The 17709-nt window shown below is 34.9% G+C and overlaps 1 protein-coding gene across 4 annotated transcripts in view; it reads right to left on the reverse strand.

Moving 5' to 3' along the window:
• Positions 1-17709, reverse strand: part of WDSUB1 (WD repeat, sterile alpha motif and U-box domain containing 1) — a 67960-nt gene that overhangs the window by 14124 nt on the left and 36127 nt on the right. For 3 of the 4 annotated variants that reach the window (XM_081052239.1, XM_081052240.1, XM_081052242.1), the window contains exon 11: positions 778-1126. The exons of the other annotated variant lie outside the window; for it this stretch is intronic. In XM_081052239.1, the coding sequence (XP_080908365.1) occupies positions 969-1126 (158 nt within the window). In that variant the 3' untranslated portion in view covers positions 778-968. Of the gene's footprint in view, positions 1-777; positions 1127-17709 lie in introns of those variants that run through there. 4 annotated transcript variants of the gene reach the window in all.

A 17709-nucleotide genomic window follows, 5' to 3' on the forward strand; every position in this document is an offset into this window, starting at 1 on the left:
GAAAAGTCTGACTAAATGTATAAGGTAATTACATTGCTTTTCTCCTTTTATTTGAGAGATTCAAAATTTGTGAACAACCACAATGATGATCTGGCAGATAAGCACACTGTTTGTTTGTAGTAGGCATTCCCCCTAATGGCTTCCATTCTGGTACACAACTGATGACAGGCATGTAAAGTCAATACAACCTCAGCTTCCTGAACTTGAAGTTTTCTTCTAAGTGAATACTCTCAGGGCGTTGTATTAAATATCAGTCTATTGTGTGAAAATCTGTAGTCACCCTAGCTTAAAATATTATGTGAGAAATTTACGAATTCTACATCCTAAAGAAAAAAGGCTAATTTGCCACTTCATATTTTTCAGCAAAGTCAATTTAATGTATTTGTGACAATTTATTCCATTTAACTTGTATCTAGGTTTTGGACAATGAAAAAAAATATTACCATCTTGAAAATTTAGAATCCAACAGAATTGCTCATTAAATATGAGCAATTTCAGCTATTTTCTCAGTTTAGTCATAAACCTACAATTAATTTGCTACAAATTCTCTTTAGAAGGATTCTGAAGAGTTATCAAATGAATGGCTCATAACTAGGATTTGAAAATCTGTTACATTCTAGGTTCTGATCTTTGATTGTAATGGGATATGACATATCTAACAAGAATAAATTTGAGCATTGCAATTTAAAGTCAAAGTAAAATTTTATTTCTCTACAGGTTACGATTTTTTTTTTTCACTAGTACAAAATGGCTTTTAGAGTAAAAATGGAAAAGAAGTTAGATGTGTTATTTAACCCATATATTTTAAAGAATGAAAATAGGACAGCAAATAATTTTTATAGGTAACTAAGAAGTTTACCTTTCTCCTTCTGTTTTGCTTTTAGTAATGTCTGATTAGTATTTATCTTTAAATCATTCAACTGAGATCACTGAAAAAACATAAATAACGCAATATAATATAAACAGTTTTATTTTTGATGTGTCTCTAGCCATCGATTAATGGCCATTTTCAGAGTCCTATTTGGTGTAAGTACCACTGAAGGAAGAACAAGATTTGTCATGGGACTTGTACGTTTCTTTTTGCTTATCCAGTTTTCCATTGCTTCCTTTTCATATGAATAACCATCTAAACAAAAACAAAAACACACACAAATTATTTCCAGTGTAGGAAAGAGAAGTTAGGATTAAAATGAGTTGGGTATACAAACTCCATTGCCAACGACTTTATCGTGATTTAAATGGTATTCTTGTGTTCTATCACTACTCCCCAATATATTCTGCCACAACACCCTAAATTCTACGATTTAAGATGCATTAAGATTGCACAGATTACCTTGAACTGTGTCAATATTTTACTACTTTTTGAACACTACAACTGAAAAAGAACCCTGTCAAATATTCAGATGTAGCAGAAAGAAAGAAAGGAAAAGAGCCAGGTAGAATGGTACTGAAGCTACATTGGAGCTATTATTTATGTGTGTAAATTAATGTGGCTAAAGATGAGAGGCAAGAGCCTTAGGACTAACACAGCAAAACTTTCCGAAACATTGAAAAGTCAGAAGAACAGATACTGAGCGATTACAGAACTCATCCTACTAAGGACCTGACAGTAAAGGGATTTATGATGCAAAAAAAAAAGAAAAGTGGGCTAAAGTTTTTAATACCATGTATACCATGTTCTTGCAAAATTCATTGCCTTTGCACATATACAGATTGGAGTTTTTGCTTCACTACACCTTTTAATTCTGGTAGCTCTTTCTCTTAAACTGAAAATCTTAGTTCCTAATTACATGTATACATCAACCTGTTTGCTTTCATCTACAATGCATACAATTGTTTCAATATATTAGTAACATAAGAGATCCACCAGGGTTGTCTAATTGCAATACTGTGTTTGGAAATCACTTGAAAAAAATTCTTGTTTGATTACATTACCAACTTGACATACAGTTTGGTCTATTTGCTTCCCTTTTTATCCTCCCAATTTTTAGAGATTGGTTTAGTTTTCATGATTTATTTTAACTTTGTAAAACTTCTAAGTGGTTTCAAAGTAAAAACTATAAAACGAGGTACATTCAGAGGAGTCTATTTTATCTCTGTTCAACTCATGTTCCCTCCCTTCCTTTATAGATAACCTTGTATATTTATCCTACACACACAGTACATATGCATTCTTACATAAAAGCTAGCATACTATTTTGTATCTGGTTGGTTTGTTTTTTACTTAACTATACCTCATTTGCCCCCGCAGTACTCCACTGTATGGAGGTATTGGTGGACATATAGATTGTTTCTAATCTTTGCCTTCTACAGACAGTGTTGCCATGAGCAGTCTTACCATTTTGGGGGGAGATTCCAGAAGTAGAACTGCATCAAAGAGTAAACGTATATTATTGTGCTATATACGCCAATACTTCCATAGGAATTCCACCATTTTTTTATTCTTACTAACAATGTCGATGAGAATTCCTTTTCCCCAAAACCTCACCAAGAGAATATGTTGTCAAACTGGATTTTTACCAGTCTCTCATAAGTTTCAGGTGCACAACACAATGATTTGATACATACACACAGGGTGCCAGAAAAATGTATAGATTTTAAGAAAGGAAAACTATTTAAAATTGTAATACTCAATTTATATCGATAACTAAAGATAAATACAAGTTAAGTTTGACTTCTATAATCACAAGAGGTGCTCAAAGTGGTTACCGTCATGTGCAGACACTTCTGATTACAGTGAACTACTGCTTGAGCAACATTGACCAAAGTGTCCACTTGTGTACATTTTTTTGGCACCCCTGGTTTATTGTTAAGTGATCATAATAGATCAAGTGAAAATCCATCACCATACATCATTACAAATTTTTCCTTTTTTCTTGTGATGAGAAAAATCTCAAGACCTACTTTCTTAGCAACTTTCTAACACACAACACAGTATTAACTCTAGTAACCATGCTGTACATTACATCCCCAGAACATGCATAATTTTATAACTGGAAGTTTGTACCTATTGACTATCTTGACCAATTTCACCCACTGCTCCACCTCTCCCCCCACTTTGGTTACCATCAATCTGTTCTCTAGATCTTTGAATTCAGTGTTTTGTTTTAGATTCCACATATAAGTGAGATCAGACGGCATTTGTCTTTCTTTGACTTATTTTACTTGGCACAATGTGTTCAAGGTCCATCCATGATATTACAAATGTCAGGATTTCCTTCTTTTCCACACACACACATTTTCTTTATCCATTCATCCATTGATAGACACCTGGCTTGTTTACATGCCTTCCTTGGCTATTGTAAATAATGTTGCAGTAAATGCGGGAGTGCAGATATCTTTTTGAGTTAGTGATTTTGCTTCAGATAAATACCCAGAAGTAGAATTGCTAGATCATATGACAACTCTATTTTTAATTTTTTGAGGAAGCTCCGTACAGTTTTCTATAATGGCTGCACCAATTTACATTCCCACCAATAGTGCATAAGGAAGGGTTCCCTTTTCTCCAAACCTTGCCAACACTTTTTTTTTTAATTAAATTTATTGGGGTGACCATTGTTAGTAAATTTACATAGATTTCAGGTGTACAATTCTGTATTACATCGTCTATAAATCCCATTGTGTGTTCACCACCCAGAGTCAGTTCTCCTTCCATCACCATATATTTGATCCCCTTTACCCTCATCACCCACCCCCCACCCCCTTACCCTCTGGTAACCACTAAATTATTGTCTGTGTCTATTAGTTTTTGTTTCTCATTTGTTTGTCTTGCCAACACTTCTTTTTGATAGCTGTTTCTGACAGGTGTGAAGCGGTATCTCGTTGTGGTTTTGATTTGCATTTCCCTGATAATTAGTGATGTTGAGCATCTTTTCATGTACCTGTTGACAATCTGTATGTATTTTGGAAAAACGTCTATTCAAATCCTCTGTCCATTTTTTAATCAGATTGTTGGGGGGAGGGTGGGGTTTTTTTTGCTATTGAGTGGTATGAGTTCTTCATATATTTTGGATATTAACCTTTATCAAATATATATTCTTTGCAAACATTTTCTCCATTCGGTAGGTTGCCGGTTTTTTTTGTTGTTGTTGGTTTCCTTTGCTGTGCAGCAGCTTTTTAGTCTGAAGTTGTCCCGCTTGTTCATTTTTGTTTTGCTGCCTTTAAAAAGTCATCACCAAGACCAAAGTCATGAAGCCTCCTACCTATGTTTTCTTGTAGTTTTATGGTTTCAGGTCTTATATTCAAGTCTTTAATCCAATTTGGGTTGACTTTTGTGTATAGTGTAAGAAAGTGGTCCAGTTTCATTCTTTTCCATGTGGTTGTCTAGTTTTCCCAGTAGCATTTATTGAAGAGACTGTCTTTCCCCATTGTATATTCCTAGTTCTCTTGTTGTAAACTAATGGATCTTATATGTGTGATTTTATTTCTGGGCTCTCTATTCTGTTCCATTAGTTGATGTATCTATTTTTATGCCAATATCATACTATTTTGATTACTATAGTTTTGTAATAAAGTTTGAGATCAGGAATCATAATACTTCCAGCTGTGTTCTTTCTCAAAATTACCTTGGCTATTTGGGGTCTTTTGTAGTTCCATACAAATTTTAGAATTGTTCTATTTCTTTTGGGTAGTATGAACAGTTTAATAATACTACTTCTTATCCATGAGCACAGACTATCTTGCCATTTATTTGTGTCTTCCTCAATTTCATTCCCGAATGTCTCACAGTTTTCCAAGTACAGGTCTTTCATCTCCTGGGTTAAATTGATTCCTAGGTATTTCATTTTCCTTGATGCAATTGTAAATGGGAATGTTTTCTTAATTTCTTTTTCTGATAATTCATTATGGGTGTATAAAAAATGCAACTGATTTCTGAATGTTAATTTTCTATCCTGCTACTTTACTGAACACGTTTATTGTAACAGTTCTTTGGTGGAATCTTTAGTGTTCTGAATATATAGTATCATGTTATCTGCAAATGATGACATTTTTACTCCTTCCTTCCTTTCTGGTTTGGATGCCTTTTATTTCTTGTCTAATTGCTCCGGACAGGGCTTCCAACACTACGCTGAAGAAAAGTGGAGAGAGGAGGCATCCTTGGTCACGTTTCTGATTTTAAAGGAAAAGCTTTCAGCGTTTCCCCATTGAGTGCTCTATTAGCTGTGGGCTTGTCACATATGGCCTTTATTATGTTGAGATATGTTCCATATCATATCCTCTTTGTTGAGTTTTAATCATAAGTAGATGTTGAGTTTTGTCAAATGCTTTTTTTATACACATCTATTGAGATAATCATATGGTTTTTATCCTTCATTTTGTTAACGTGGTGTATCACGTGGATTTACGAGAGCCATCCTTGCCTGCCTGGAATAAATCACACTTGATCATGGCATAATATTCTCTTAATGCATTGAATTTGGTTTGCTAATGTTTTGAAGATTTTTCTTCTGTGTTCATCAGGGACAAGGTCTGTAATTTTCTTGTAGTGTTCTTGTTTGGTTTTGTTACCTGTGTATGGGTAATGCTGGCCTTCAGTTTGAGAAGAATTTTCACTAATTCTTCTTTAAATGTCTGATTTATTTTTATATCTATGGAATATTACTACTTCATCAACTTTTTACTTCTTTTGGATTTTGATTCCAGATTAGGAAGTGTCTCTATTTCCAGGTTATCAAAGAATTTACCTACATTTTCTTCTGGGACTTGTAAAGTTACATTTTTTTATGTTCATATCTCTGGTTCACTTGGAATTAATTTAGATGTACAGTAAAGTTACATTTTTTTATGTTCATATCTCTGGTTCACTTGGAATTAATTTAGATGTACAGTATAAGTGATGAAGCTAGTTTTATCCTTTTCCATATGGCTATTTAGTTGTCAGAATACCTACCACTTGTTTAAATTAATTTTCCCTCTGACTTAAAATTCTGTTTTCATCATTCACTGTATTTCCAAACACACTTGGATCAATTTCGGATTTTTAAAGATTATTTGCAATTTGTCTGTCTATTCATATGCTAGTCCCACATTGTGCTATTTATAGAGGCTTTATAATTTTGCTTTATTTTCTAGGTTATTTGTTGTGTGTTCTTTCCAATGGAACCTAATAATCACCGTCTGAATCTCTAGAAAGAAACCCAATAGTCTTCGTATTTGTTCCAAGTATACTTTACAATGAGGGATGTTTTATAGCTTTCTTTATGTCTGGTAAATTTTGCCTACTTATGTCTAGGGATTTGCTTTTGTTATTGTAAATTAAGTCATCCTGTATACCTTTTAAAAGCTTTTTGTTCTCTCTCAGGCTATTTACTCCTCTTCAAGTTGCTAAATGCCGATTAGCTCTATTAGCTATTGTCTCAACTCCAAACCCATCCATAACGCTGAGGCACGCTGGGGCCAGGATACTACACACCACATTTCTGCTCTGACAGCTGGCTCCTTGTTAAGTCCCGGCATAAGATTCTCTAAAGGCAGACAAAATCAGGGTGAAGGCTGCTCCTAGTGTGTGCGGGGTCATGGCTTTCATCTGACAGGGGAGCTGGTTACACTCTCCAGATTTATGGGTGTGCTTCACCGTTGGCACTGTCCAAATTTCTTATCTGTCCCCCTTTAGAGAAACTAGCACCAGCTGGGTAGCTCCTCTCTCTTAGAGGCCTGGTTCTAAGAGACCAGGTGAGGCTCTGATAACCTCAGCTTCTTCCCTGAGTCCCAGAGATGGTAGATGCTTTCTGGAGATATTCTGTTACTACTTTTTCTTGAGCTATTAAGCCACATGCCATAAAATCCACCATTCTAAGCATACAATTCAGTGGTTCTTAGTATAATTCACACAGTTATAAAACCATCACCACTAATTTCAAAACATTTTCATCATCCATTAAAAACACCTTGTACCCATTAGCAGTCACTCTTCCCTACCTCGGCAACCACTAATCTATTTTGAATCTATATGGATTTGCCTATTCTGGACATTTCCTATAAACAGAATCATACAACAGGTGGCCTTTTGGCCTACATTTCCTATAAACAGAATCATACAACAGGTGGCCTTTTGGCCTCTTCCACTTAGCATAATGTTTCTAAGGTTCATCCATGTACCATATTTTTGTTCCCTTTTATGGCTGATTAACATTCCATTTTATTTATCCATTCATCCACAGATGGGACATTTTGGTTATTTCTACATTTTGGCTGTTATCAATAAGGCTGCTATGAACATTTACGAGGGTATGTACAACTTTTTATGTTAAATTCTGTTGGATATATATATATATATATATATACACACACACACACACACACACATACTTAGGATATATAGGATATATATCCTATATGTATTAGGATATACTTAGGATATATATACAGTTTCTGGATCACATGGTAACTAAGTTTTTTAGGAACTGCCAAACTGTTTTCAACAGCAGCTGAACCACTTTCCCTCCCCACCAGCATTAGTTCTGCACCTCCTTATCAGCACATGTTATTTTCCATCTTTTTGATTCTAGTCATCCTAATAGATGGATATGAAGTGGTATCTCATTGTGGTTTTGATTTTTCATTTCCGTAATGATATTGAACATCTTTCTAGTGCTTATTGGCCATTTGTGAATTTTCTGTGGAGAAAGGTCTATTCAAATCCTTTGCCTATTTTTTAGTTTGGTTATTTGTCTTACTGTTGAGTTGTAAGACCAGTTTGAATAGGTAAATAGACAGCAGAACCTTGAATAACATCATTCATTTCGACATCCTTTAGTTATAATGTTGATGAGATGGCACAGGAACTTAACTCTTGTGTATGTCAATTAACCTATGGTAAAAAATTGGTTTTGTTATGTCATTTTGTTTAAAGTCACAGAACCTACCAATCTATGTTGAGGTACTCAACTTTTTATAAAAAGCCGAGTCTAGTGAACCTCCGTTTTATAGGGTCCCATCACACTGGCTTATTACTGATAGATGGGCATGTTAGTATCAGTGAACTATTGTGAATTCAGTGACAGCTAATTCATTTGCCACTAGGCTACATAAGTCTGCCAATAGCATGTTTTTAATCTTCCAGGTGAAAACGGCCCACTTTTGTTGTTAATTTCTTAGTAATATTCCATTGTAGTGACAATACTGTTTATGCTATTTCTGGTGGTGGTGTTTACATATGGTGATGAATGTCTTCTGTGTTCAAAAAGATGTATTTTCTATTTGGGACTGAGAGGTATGATCAAAGGTATTACTGTGCTGTCTTTCTCCCACATCGTCTGTAGCTTCTGCCTCGTGAGTTGTTGCTGTGTTTGGGACTGTATAGCTAGTGATGGTTGTCTTCCGCATTACATAGTATCCTCCTCTTGTTAAGGTTGGGGGGTCTTAATTCTACTTTTGCAGACACGTATGTAACCCCTTCTTTTCTTTTAGTTGCAATTGTCTCATTTTTGCCTATCCTTTTCTTTCTAAGCTTTCTGTATCCTTGTTTTAGGTTGGATTGCACTTTGTTAGCTAATCTCAAATCTTTTGTTTCTTTAGGATCATCAATATGTTTGGTAATAACAGTTCTAGTGTTCTTTTTTATATTTTTATAAATCCCATAGTAGGATTTCACTATAGTAGGAGCTGGTTTCATCAATTTTGATGCTTAGGGTAGTTTGTATTGATCTACTGGTTATCTTTCCAATATATTTGTAAAGAATATTATTAGTATACATTGGTTCCTTACTATAAGTAATATATCCAATTAGGCTAGTATTTTTCTCTCCCTCAGCATCTAAATTTCAAATAGGCTTTTACTCAGTTAATAATCAGCTTATTCAACTTTTCATATTCTCTTCCTTTTCAAGAGGTGTATTATATCTAAATTGTTAAAGCATTTTGCCATCATATAGTACTTAATGTTACCTTTAATTGAATTCCCTTGTTACCTTTAATTGAATTCCCTTAAGTAGGTGAATAATGTTTCCTTGCCTACTTATGAGTTCTCAGTTTCTTGGGTGGTAGCACTGAATAAAATGCTAAACGATTCTATGGCACAGGTTATCTTCCGTAGGAAAGTCAGTTACACTGGCCAGTTAAACACCCTAGCTTTATATCAGCTTTCCGTGGAATTGTGAAATAGTGATTCTTTGAAATAATCAACAGTTTTCTACTGATGACAGAGAAAGCAGGACTTCTGAGTGGATCTAATTATAAGGTTTGAAAGTGTTCTACGAAAGTTCATTCCAAAAGCAGCAAGAGGGAGTATCAGAGATTCAAAGTAAAAACCACTTTCCCAGCCCCACATCCACACAGAGCCTTTCATGCATGAAAGCAATGAAACATTACTGTAATCAAACAATTGCAGCTGACAATATTGATACTCCTGTTTTGTTTTGTTTTTAAAGCAACTAGAGTTAGCTTATTTGAAATCAAACCTGTGTTACCTGGGGAAAAACTGACAATTTTTAAAGAAATAATATTGAACATAATGTGCACTATATAACTAAGTTTGCTTGTTTTCCCTACCTTTTAAATTTTTCACCCAATCAGTACCATCAAGACCTGTACCTGATAATTCTAGGGAGTAAATATTTCATAAGCTCCATTCACAAAATTTTATTTCAAAAGTCAGTTCAATACTTAGATGAATACCAAAATACGAAAATAATAGCTATTTTTAAGATACCCCAAAATTTCTTGCTACAGGTTCAAATGGCTTCACCCTAGTGGAAAGTCTTAGTTCAAAGAAGAACCTGACTTCGCCCACTGCTGCCCACCTGTGGTCCTGGGAAATGGACAAAGCAAGTCCAACACCTCTCTAGAGCCAAACACATTCTTCGCACACTGGCATTCAACTGAAGGTGAGCATACAAAGTAACATAGCCAGACCACAAAGAGCATGATTAGCATCCTACAAACCTTAGAAAATGAAAACTAGTACAACCTGTGAGTATTTCAAATAATGAAAACAATATACTATAAAAATATTAAATACTCATACAGCTAATTGTATATCATTAGACTGACCCAGAGCACTGTTAACTTATATTAATTCATCTAATCTGCACAACAACATTACGAAGAAATTGGTGCATGGCCTAAATGACTTTCCAAGGTCATACAAGTAAGGAGTGACAGAGCTGGAGTATAAACCCAAGCAGTCTGGCTGCAGAGTCTATGCTCTTCAGTCACTGAAATTTAGAAGACAATCTCAGAGAGATGGTTAAACAGGTTAACAAAATCAGAATAGATGGCTGGTAGGTACGTCTGAGAAAATTACCTAGAAAGTCGTAAGAGATGAGGTATATAGCATGAGAATGGCTTAAGATTTTCCAGAACTGATAAAAGGCATGAAGTTTCATTCAAGAAGCACTATGAGAAAAAAATACATAGCAAAGAAAAAACTGAAAGAAAATATCAGAATTAAACTGACATTACACTTGCAACAATAGAAGCCAGAGAGTGTGTTCTTACTACATAATTAAGATAAAACACTGTGAAATTTTTAAGAGAAAAAGCAAAGTGGTGAGGGAGGGTTTATTGGGTTTTCACAATTCCGAAGTGATGAATTGTGAACACTGATTTTTCTAAAAAGATGTATTAACATTTAAATGTTCAGTATAGACCTGAAAGGAATAAAGGACAAGAATAGAGGAAATGCCTCACTAGTAGTGGTCATTTCTACCCCACACCCCAAATTAACATTTAGTTTTCCTGTAATTCTCATCAAAATGGCAAGATTTCCTCTTGTTGCATAACAAAATTATTCTAAAATTTAAATAGGCAAAAATTGGACAAGCCAATTTTTAACTATGTTCACCTTTCATTATTCTTTTTAAAACAAAATTTAAACTATAACTGCTTACCTAGCTGTGTAAATAAGTGTACCTGTATATACTAAGCATTTTTTTCTATAGAATAATTTGGAGAACAATGTCTATCAACAGAGTAAGAGTTAATTTATGGCACAACATACTATGAAACATTGTCCTGTAGTGGAGAATGACATAGTTCTGAATATGTACTGACAGGGAATCCTACGTGATACATTAAAGTAAAATAAACATTTTTCCAAAGTATGTGTCATACCCCATTCGTTATAGGACAAATTATAAATGAGTAGAAAAATATCTAGAAAGATACACCAGAGTACAGAAGGTTCTCATTTTCAAAATATGGTTTGTTTTTCACCAAGCACATGCTGCTTTCATAATTTAAACAAATAGATGAATAAAAATACTGCAAGAATGCTGAGATACAGGCAGAAACAGACTTTCGAAATTTTTCTGAAGCAGTTAAATTCAATAGATATAAAGTACAATGCCTTTCAAAACAACAAGGGGAAAAAGCCAAAACAGACACATGATCAATTCAGAAAAATTCAGGAAAGGGGAAAAGGGAACTAGAAGAAAGGAAAATAAATTGTGAACATATGCTGGCAAGAATTATTTCAAATGTATCAATCACAATATAAAGAAATCGGTTCAATTCTATTAAAGATAAAGACTGAGTATTTTTCAAAAATTAATTCAACTGTATGTTTTCCACAGGGAACACCTCTGAAACGAAATACCACAAAAAAAGGCTAAAAATACATGGATAGTGACACTTCTGGGATTATGCAAAGCAAAGAAAACTGGTCCCAAAAGGTTATTTACTGTATGATTCCATTCATGTAGTACTTTTGAAATGACAAACTATAAATAGAGGACATTATGGATGGAAGTGGAAAGAGAACAGGCAGGTGATGGATGTAGTTATAGAAAGGCAACAGAAGGCATTCTTGTGGGTCCGAATTGTTCTGTCTTGACTGGTGGTTGGTACTCAAACCTCCAAAAGGGACAAAATTGTGTAGAACTTAATGCACACATGTAAAACTGGGGAACGCTAAATAAGATTTGTGGATTTCATCAGTGTTGCCAGTGGGGGAACTGGGCAAAGTGTACAAGATATACTCTTAGAACTGCACATGAACCTACAACTGCTTCAATAAAAGTAATACAATTTAAAATAAATAGGTGATACCACAAAGGTTAAAATGAAAGACACACTAAATGTAAATAAGGCTATGGAGCAACTATTAGGTTGGTGCAAAAATAATTGCAGTTTAAAAGGTTAAATTGCGAAAACTGCAATTACTTTTGCACCAACCTAACAGAATTTTTATACACTGTTGGTGAAAGTATAAACGGATTCAACCACTCTTAGTAGCAGTATATCTATGCCTAGGAATACACCCAATAAAAATGCACATGTATGATTCACCAAAACTCATGAATAAAGGCTCAGGGCAACACAGTTTATATAGCCAAAAATGACCATCAGCAGAATGGAGAAATAAATCATAGTATATTCACACATAAAAATTAACAGATTACTGCTTTGTGCAATGCAACAACATGGATAAATCACACACACGATGCTTAATGAAAGAAGTTAGAACCAAAAGATACTTTGATTCACTTTAGATAAAGTAATGTTAAAAGGATATTGATTACCCTTGGTGAAACTGTTTATTATGTGAAAATTCAAGATGTACACTAATGTTTATTTTAGGAAAAGACTGAAAGAAATAGAGCATGCAGCTATAAACAAAAATAAAGCAAGAGAGCCAAGGTTAAAATGAGACTAAATACATTAAATGATGCCAACAAGAATATTTTGAGGTGATAAAAAATGCAAACCACATAAGAAGAACACAAATGTAATTTGATAAACTAACCTATTAAAAGCTAGATTTAAATTCATAAATGTCTGTGATTAAAAACTCTCCTACAAAGAAAACTGTACACCTAGACGATTTCACTGTTAAGTTTTATCAAACATTTAAGGAAAAAAAATAATAGCAATACTATATAGACTTAAAACATGCAGGAGAGGAGCACTTAACCACTTCATTTTATGAGGCCAGAATTACCCTCATACCATGTCAGACAGACATTACAAGAAAACCATAGCTAATATCCCTTATGAACACAGATACAAAAATCCCTTATGAACACAGATACAAAAATACTACAAATATTAACTCATCAAAGCCAGCAATACATAGTAAAGAGGATAATTGAAAACCCAAACACTCCACAAAAAATCTGTTATAACAAATTTAACCAATTTGCAGGATACAAAATCAATATACAAAGATCATTTGTGGTTCTACACACTAACAATGAAGAGTTTAAAGAGGAAATTAAGGAAATTCCATTTACAAATAGCATCACAAAGAATGAAATACTTAGGTAAATAAATTTAAGCAAGGAGGAGAAAGATTGTACACTGAAAACTGAAACACTGCTGAAAGAAATTAAAGATACAAATAAAAGTAAAGACATTTTGTTTTCACAGATTGGAAAACTTAACTGTTGAAATTCTCATACTATCCAAAGCAATCACAGTCATTGAAATCCCTATCAAAATCCCAGTGATGTTTTTTGCAGAAACAGAAAAACCCATCCTATAATTCATATGAATTCGCAAGGGATCCTCAAAAGCCAAAACAAAGCTGAACAATTCACACTTACTGATTTCAAAGTTACCACAAATTGACACTAATCAAAACAATTTGGTACTGGCATAAATATAGACCAACCATAGAGAGAGTCCAGAAATAAACCCTCACATGTTAGTCAAATGTTTTCAACAAGGTGTCAAAACCATTCAATGAGGGAAAGAACACTCTTCAACAAATAGGGCTGGGAAAACCGGATATCCACATAAAAAGAACGAAGTTAGAACCTTACCTTATACCATATATACAAAAATTAAAATGGATCAAAGACCTAAATGTAGAAATTAAAACAAAACTCTGAGAGGGAAACATAGGGGGAATGTTTCATGACATTGGATTTTATAATAACATATTGAATATGACATCAAAATTAAAAACTTGTATATCACAGGACTGAGTGAAAAGGCAACCCATGGAATGGGAGAGATATATCTGACAAGGGATTGATGTCCAGAATATATAAAGAGCTCCTATAACTCAACAATAAAGAAAACCAGTCTGAAACATGGGCAAAGGAATTTAATAGATTATTTTTCCAAAAATGGCCAATAAGCACATAAGATGCTCCTCAGCCTAATCATTAGAGAAATGCAAATCAAAACCGCAATAGCACCTCACACGCATTAAGATAACAATCAAGGTAAAAAAACAAAGTATTGGTAAGGATGCAGAAAAAGTGGAAGGAACCCTTTGTGCATTGCCAGTGAGAATGTAAAATGGTACAGTTGCTATGAAAAATGGTATGGTGATTCCTCAAAATATTAAATGCAGAATTACTATATGACCTAACAATTCCACTTCTGGGTATATACCCAGAAGAACTAAAAGCATGGACTTGAGTAGATACTTGTACATGTTCATAGCAGCATTCCTCACAATAGCCAAAAGCGGCAAATAATCTAAATGCCCATGGTTGGATGACTGGAGAAACTAACATACAGTGGAATATTATTCAGCCTTAAAAAGGAAAGAAATTCTGACACATGCTACAATGTAGATGAACCTTGAAGCCAGACACAAAACGACAAACACTGCACGATTCCACTTACCGGGTAGCTACAGCACTCAAATTCAGAGAGACAGAAAGTAGACTGGTGGTTACCAGTGGCTTGCGGAAGGGGAAAATGGCAGCTGTTATTTAATGGGTACAGAGTTTCCATTTTAGGAGATAAAGAGTTCTGGAGATGGAGAATGGTAAAGCTGCACAACACTGTGAATGTGTTTAATACCATGGCACTGCACACTTGAAAATTGTTAAAATTATTGATTTTGTTATATGTATTAACACCACACATTAAAAATCAATGAATGTAATCGTGGCAGGCAGAATAATGACCCCACAAATATGTCCACATCCTAATCCTGGAACTTGTGAATATGTTACATGGCTAAAGGGAATTAAAGTTGCAAAGGAATGAAGGTTGCTAATCAGCTGATTTTAAGACAGGAAGTCATCCTAGATTATCCAGCGCAGCCCTATATAATCTCATGAGTTCTTAAAAGCAGAGGAGAAAAGTAGGAAAGTGGGTCAAAGACCTGCAATGTGATGCAAAGAGCTACTACCCGATGTTGCTGGGTTTGGAAGATGGAGAAAGAAGGCCACAAACCAAGGAACGCGACAGCCTCTGAAAGCCAGTGGATTCATTTCCTATTGCTTCTATATCAAATTACCACAAACACAGTAACTTAAAACAACACAACTTATTATCCTACAGTTCTGCAGATCAGACTGTGATGTCAGTTTCACTGGACTAAAACCAAGGTGTTGGCAGGGTGGTGTTCCTTCTGAAGGCTTTAGGGGAGAGTCTTTTCTTGCCTTTTTCAGCTTCCAGAAGCCTGAATTCTTGGCTCACAGTGCTGCATCACTCCAGTCTTTGCTCTGTTGTCACCTCTCCATCTGTGACTGACTCTCCTACCTCCCTCTTTAACTTACTCTCCTACCTCCCTCTTTAACTTACAAGTATCCTTGTAATTACATTGGCTCCATCCAGATAATGCAAGAGAAATCTCCCCATCTCCAGATCCTTAATCACATCCTAGATTATCAAAGCTGCTCTTCACCATGTGATCATAACATTCACAGGCACTGGGGACTAGGGCATGGACATCTTTGAGAAGCCATCATTTCGTTTACCAGAGCTGGGAACAGCCCTCAGCATACAGCCAGCAAAAAGACAGGGGCGTCAGTCCTACAATCATAAGGAACTGAATTCTACCAACAACCTAAAGGAGCAGGAAAAGGAGTCTCCCCGAGATCCTCCAGAAAGGAACAGAACCTGCCAACACCATGCCTTTAGCCTGTGAGACCATACTGGACTTCTCACCTACAGAAATTTTCTTCTAAGCCACTAATTTTGTGGTGATTTGTTAGGGCAGCAATAGAAAACTACATAATCTATCATGTTATAGGCTAAAGGAGAAAAATCATGTTATTTCAAAGGATAAACATTTTAAAACTTCTCGGCAACTTGTGATAGAAGGGAACTTCTTTAACTTGACAGAGGGCAGCTAATATCATACTTAATGGTGAAAGACTGAATGCTTCCCCCTAAGAGCAGGTAAAAGTAAGAATATCTACTCTTACCACTTCTTTTCAACACTGTACTGGAAATTCTTGGCCAGTGTAATAAGAAACAGGAAAAGAGGAGAGTGGGGGAAAGGACTCAACAACAACAAAAAAATAAAAATCTAATTTTAAAAATGGGCACAGCACTTGAATACGCATTTCTCCAAAGATGACATACAAATAGTAAATAAGCAGATGAGAAGATGCTCAACCTCACTAATTATTAGGAAAATGCAAATTAAAAACTACAATGAAATATCACCTCACACCCATAAAGATGGTCACTATCAAAAAAAATAGAAAATAACAAGTGCTGGTGAAGATGTAGAAAAACTGGAGCCTTGTGCATTGTTGGAATGTAAAGTGGGGCAGCCCCTACGGAAACCAGTATGGCAGGTCCTCAAAAGTTTAAAAATAGAATTACTATGTGATCCAGCAATTCCACTTCTGGGTACATATCCGAAAGAATTGAAAGCATGATCTCAAAGAGATATCTGCACACCCGTATTCATAGCAGCATTGTTAACAATAGCAAAAATGTGGATGCAACCCAAGGGTCCATCAATGGGTAAATGGATAACTAAAATGTGGCACATATATATATACAATGGAATATTATCCAACATTTAAAAAGAGGGAAATTCTGCCATTTGCAATGACCTGGATGAACCTTGGGGATGATGGTAAATTTTGTTTTGTTTTACACACACACACACACACACACCCTGGGTATGTTTTTCTGTAGAAACTGAGAAAGTGATTCTAAAATCTATATGGAAATATGCTAAGGACCAAGAATAGCTAAACAGTTTTGAAAAAGAACTAAGATGACTTATACTACCGTGTTTCCCCGAAAATAAGACCTAGCCAGACAATCAGCTCTACTGTGTCTTTTGCAGCAAAAATTAATAAGACCCAGTCTTATTTTACTATAATATAAGACTGGGTATAATAATAATAATGATAATATATAATATGATATATAATACTGGGTCTTATATTAATTTCTGCTCCAAAAGACACATTAGAGATGATAGTCTGGCTAGGTCTTATTTTGGGGGAAACACTACCTGATTATAAGACTTACTATAAATTACAGTAATCAAGGCATTGAGGTAATTGGCACAAATATAGACACAAAGATCAGTAGAATAGCATAAAAAGTCAGGAATAACCAGCGATACAGAGTCAGTTGATTTTCAAAGGTGCCAAGATAATCCAATGGGAAAAGATTTTTCAAATGCTGCTGGGCTGGAACAACTGGATATCCATTTAGGAAAAGAAGAAAAGTTTACTTTATCTCACACCACATACAAACATTAATTTGAAAAATATCATAGACAAACAAAATTTTAAACTACAAATCATCTAGAAGAAAACATGCTGAAAACAGCCTGCCTCTGTGCTGCAGACTTTCCTAGACAGATTTCTTTGATAGGACACTATAAACGTAAATCATTAAGGGAAATATAATAAATTGGGCCACAACAAAATTAAAAATGTTTGCTCTTTAAAAGACATCATTAAGAAAATGATGAGGCACTTCCAGTCAAGATGGTGAAGTAGGTAAAAGCTGTGCTCATCTCCAGCCACAACCACATCAAAATTACAACTAAATTTCAGAACAACCATCATTGAAAACCACCTGGACAAAAGTCCTATAACTAAGGAC

Source organism: Rhinolophus hipposideros (genome assembly GCF_964194185.1).
Source record: "Rhinolophus hipposideros genome assembly, chromosome: 6".
NCBI lineage: Eukaryota > Metazoa > Chordata > Mammalia > Chiroptera > Rhinolophidae > Rhinolophus > Rhinolophus hipposideros.